Genomic DNA, 5,000 nt, shown 5'->3' with positions numbered 1-5,000 from the left:
AATAATAATAATAACAATAATAATAGTAACAATAATAATAATAATAACAATAATAATAGTAATAATAATAATAACAACAATAATAATAGTAACAATAATAATAATAATAATAATAATGATAATAATAATAATAATAACAATAATAATAGTAATAATAATAATAACAACAATAATAATAGTAACAATAATAATAATAACAATAATAATAATAATGATAATAGTAACAATAATAATAATAACAATAATAATAATAATAATAATGATGATAATAATGATAATAATAACAATAATAGTAACAATAATAATAATGATAACAATAATAATAATAATGAAGATAATAATAACAACAATAATAATAATGATAATAGTAACAATAATAATAATAATAATAACAATAATAATAACAACAATAATAATAATAGTAACAATAATAATAATAACAATAATAGTAACAATAACAATAATAACAACAATAATAATAATAATAATGATGATAATAGTAACAATAATAATAATAATAACAATAATAATAGTAATAATAATAACAACAATAATAATAATAGTAACAATAATAATAATAACAATAATAATAATAATGATAATAGTAACAATAATAATAATAACAATAATAGTAACAATAACAATAATAACAACAATAATAATAATAATAATGATGATAATAATAACAATAATAGTAACAATAATAATAATGATAATAACAATAATAATAATAATGAAGATAATAATAACAACAATAATAATAATGATAATAGTAACAATAATAATAATAATAACAATAATAATAACAACAATAATAATAATAGTAACAATAATAATAATAACAATAATAGTAACAATAACAATAATAACAACAATAATAATAATAATAATGATGATAATAATAACAACAATAATAATAATAATAATAATAATAATAATAATAATAATAATAATAATAATAATAATAATAATATTGGTTTTCTGTTGAGATGATTTGACCAGATTAAATACACATGCAGATTTTTTTGAACATACTAAAATATGAAACTCTTTCTGGCTGTTAACATTATTTGACAGACTTATTGTGTGATTTAGTCTTTCTTTATGTGAACTGTACCAAATAGAAAAGTTGATCAAAGCAGTAGTTTTACCTGATGTAGTACTCCTGAGTGTTTGTGATGCAGGTGACGTAGTACTCCTGAGTGTTTGTGATGCAGGTGGAGTGGTTCGCCCCACCTGGCTCCTCTCTGGTGCCCCTGGTACTTCTCAGACACACAGTTTGTAAAACAGTTTGAACCAAATCATTTGTAAAACATTTCAAAGAAAAATCTAAACTTGAGTCGCGACAAGACAAAACTCCGCCGAGACGTCGGCGATGCTAAATAGCATTAGCCTTGACGACGCGTTGTCAGGGGGAGTAAAAACTCCCAGAATGCAACAGCTTTACTATAAGATTTCTGGACATTTCTCTGTATTTTGCAGCAGAATGTTTCATTAAAATGTCTTCATGTTGAGATTGGAGTCATTTTGGAGAGAAACTGGTTCCTGAACTAAAATGTGTTTGACACCGTTTATTAAACTGACGCAGAACAGCAGCAGAACTTCCTCTCATTTGAAGGAACGCTGAAGCTCTTACAGGCTGCAGGTTCCCGGCAGCAGTGAGGATCCCACCATGGTGTTTATCACAGCCGGCTTCATGTTCCTCTGGAGAACGATCTGCCGGTACATCGCGGTTCCTGTGCCGGTTCCAGTAACATCCTCGGTGGCCCCGCTTTAGTCTGGAACCTGGACGCTTCAGTAACAAGCAGCCGGTTGTAGAAACGGTTGATCCTCACATTCAGGCTTCGTTTGAACCGTTCCGTTCCTCTTCTGTCGCCGCTGACACCGTTCCTTCTATAAAGAACCCCGCTTAGAACAAGGTTCTGAGTGCGGGAGCATTTTGAAACAGCAACAGATTGTCGAGCAGTAAAGTTGAACGTTGTGTCTTTCCTGGCGGCAGGACTTTGGGAAGTGTCCTCGGCTGCGTCTCTTCACTCAGGAGTACATCCTGGCTCTCAACGAGCTGAACGGCGGGATGGAGGTCGTCAAGAAGTTCGTCCACAGGTAAGCTAGCAGGCGGCCGTACACTCCTGGAGACACGGCGCTAGCACCGTGCTACTGCTCAGGCTAACCTAAGAAACCTGGTCTGATTGGAAAAATGTTTCAAAGTTCCAGCTTTGAGATGAATTTATGCAAAACTTTCAACAACTTACATGTTCAAGGAACTTCATAGTTCCTCCATCCAACCTGCAGAGCTCACGGGAGATGCTGCTGATTCAGCGGTTTAGATTTTCTTAGTGTCTAGCAGGACGGGACGGGACGGGACGGGACGGGACGGGACGGGACGGGACGGGACGGGACGGGACGGGACGGGACGGGACGGGACAGGACAGGACAGGACAGGACAGGACAGGACAGGACAGGACAGGACAGGACAGGACAGGACAGGACAGGGCAGGGCAGGGCAGGGCAGGGCAGGGCAGGGCAGGGCAGGGCAGGGCAGGGCAGGACAGGACAGGACAGGACACGTGAGCTGAGCAGACGGCAAGTCTAACAGTGTGACCTGCCGTTGTGTTGCAGCATGCACGGGCCCACAGGACAGTGTCCTCACCCTCGGGTCCTGCCAAACCTGGTGGCCGTGTGTCTGGCCGCCATCTACTCCTGTTATGAAGAGTTCATCAACAGGTCAGACACACACACACACACACACACACACACACACACACACACACACACACACACACACACACACACACACACACACACACACACACACACACACACACCAAGGCCTCGTTCACACTGAAATGAGACCCGGTTCTCAGTGACCCACATCTTGTGTTTTGTGTTGAAGCTTTGGTTCCGATGTTCCCCTCCAGAACCCGGGCCTCCATCATGTGGTACCGATTCAGACATTATTCTGCTTTGTCATCGACGTGTGACTGACGTCACCGATAAACAGCTCCGCCAGAATAAAAGCTGTGCTCTCTTTTTTTTCCTCATCCTCCTTCTTCTTTCCTCCTCATGTTGATCAGATTCTGTTGCTCATATTTAAACAACCTCTAGAAAGTGGATTTACACGCTGACCTGCGTTTAGGCAGAAATTGGTGTGTGTGTGTGTGTGTGTGTGTGTGTGTGTGTGTGTGGGGGGGGGGTTCTGAAGATAGAATACCTCAACATCTTGGAAAAGAAATATTCCTCATCTCTGCTTTAGCATTTGAACACATCACGATGAGTCAGAGAATTAGGAACCAATCAGAAGCCTCCTTTCAAAAAGCTTATACCACATGGTATCAATTGGCCAATCACGTTGCTCGTCACTGGGCGTAACACTAAACCGGAAGTCAGTTGCGAGTTGTGTACACGAGCCTGTAATTCGCTATATTTTGGGTGAAAAAAGAAGAATTTAGGGCAAAATCAGACGGTGACAAGTAGTGATGGACATTAAACACATAAAGTATTTAGAGGTATTGAGAAACACGTCCAAATGATGGCTGGAGGCTCACTGCCTAAAACCATGGCTGCCAGATATGGCAGGTATCCCCCAGTCGTGGGGCCAAACTCTCTTATTCTGAAATCACAAAACTTTATCGTCATGGACGTAAAACAACCAAACGTTATCGGATAACGAGGAAAAAGATCAAATGGAGTTTAAAACTAAAAAAACAGTTTAACTTAACATTTATCTTGGTTTGTTTTGTGTACTTCCCAGTTTTTGACGTGTTCTTTATCACACATTTAGCAGTTTTAGGGTTTGTCCTGGTTTATACGCTGAAAAAAGAAAACAGTGGGACCAACTTAAGTTATTGCTTCAGCAATGCTGAGCGGCGTCTTCTGGGCTCTGGAGCCAGAATCCGTCCAATCAGGTGGACACTGCGGTCTGGTGGAGGCGGAGTTTAAAGTGTAAACATGACCGATGAGGTCAGAAGGGGAACCGGGGATCAGGAGCTGCAGGGTTGTGTTCTACTAGTTAAAGGTTGTACTTGGTAGCTGCAGTATAAAGTAGGAATCCGCTTCCCCTGCGCTGCTCGGAGGATCTTCCTGTTGTTTCCATCGATTAGACGAACACGTGACTGGTAATTTCCCACATGTGGCTTCAGTAATACGAAGCGAAGCGGTAATCGGCCGACGTTACCAGGAAAGCAGATCAGAACTGTTCGGGGTCATCAGACCACATTACGCCTTTTATAGCCCCTAAACTAATCTGCTGCGTCCCGCAGTGCCGCACAAATACACCAGCAATTATGTGTGGAACAATACATGGAAAATAATGAAATACATAACGTGATTACTCTCATTAGGAAGGATGGCCGGGAGCTGCTGGAGGACGGGTTTATTCCAGGCAACACGCTGCTGCTTCATCACGTCTGATTCAAACGTCTTTATTCTCGAACGCGTTGAACAACGGGAACCAAGTAATCTGACTACCTGAGCTGATCGAGGGGAAAGTAACTGAAGTACTGAATACTGCTGAGAACGTAGTACCTGAGCTGATCGAGGGGAAAGTAACAGAAGTACTGAATACTGCTGAGAACGTAGTACCTGAGCTGATCGAGGGGAAAGTAACAGAAGTACTGATTACTGCTGAGAACAAAGTACCTGAGCTGATCGAGGGGAAAGTAACAGAAGTACTGATTACTGCTGAGAACTTAGTACCTGAGCTGATCGAGGGGAAAGTAACAGAAGTACTGATTACTGCTGAGAACTTAGTACCTGAGCTGATCGAGGGGAAAGTAACAGAAGTACTGATTACTGCTGATAACAAAGTACCTGAGCTGATGCACGTTCACACTGCGGGGAAATTCAACCCCAATGTGGTTTTCTGCTCAGTGACGGTGTGAACGTCAGGCCTCCGTCAGGCCTCCGTCAGATCTGATGTCTTCCACCGTCTGAAACCACATAAGCCCCTCCCACTCCCGCCTGGCGTGTTTCTCTGTAGCGTCTTGCGGCGGTTACACGAT

General features: G+C 40.4%; 1 protein-coding gene across 1 annotated transcript in view; it reads left to right on the top strand.

Moving 5' to 3' along the window:
* The window catches only part of cmip (c-Maf inducing protein), a gene marked incomplete at its 3' end in the record, with an annotated part of 24,451 nt that overhangs the window by 18,793 nt on the left and 658 nt on the right, over positions 1 to 5,000 (top strand). Inside the window, exons 8-9 of the mRNA XM_080474482.1 lie at positions 2,000 to 2,103; positions 2,620 to 2,724. Of these exons, the coding sequence (XP_080330608.1) occupies positions 2,000 to 2,103; positions 2,620 to 2,724 (209 nt within the window). The remainder of the gene's footprint in view (positions 1 to 1,999; positions 2,104 to 2,619; positions 2,725 to 5,000) is intronic.

Source organism: Lipophrys pholis (genome assembly GCF_963383615.2).
Source record: "Lipophrys pholis genome assembly, chromosome: 11".
NCBI lineage: Eukaryota > Metazoa > Chordata > Actinopteri > Blenniiformes > Blenniidae > Lipophrys > Lipophrys pholis.
Note: the sequence above shows the minus strand (reverse complement) of the source record. Positions and strands in the feature narration are given on the sequence as shown.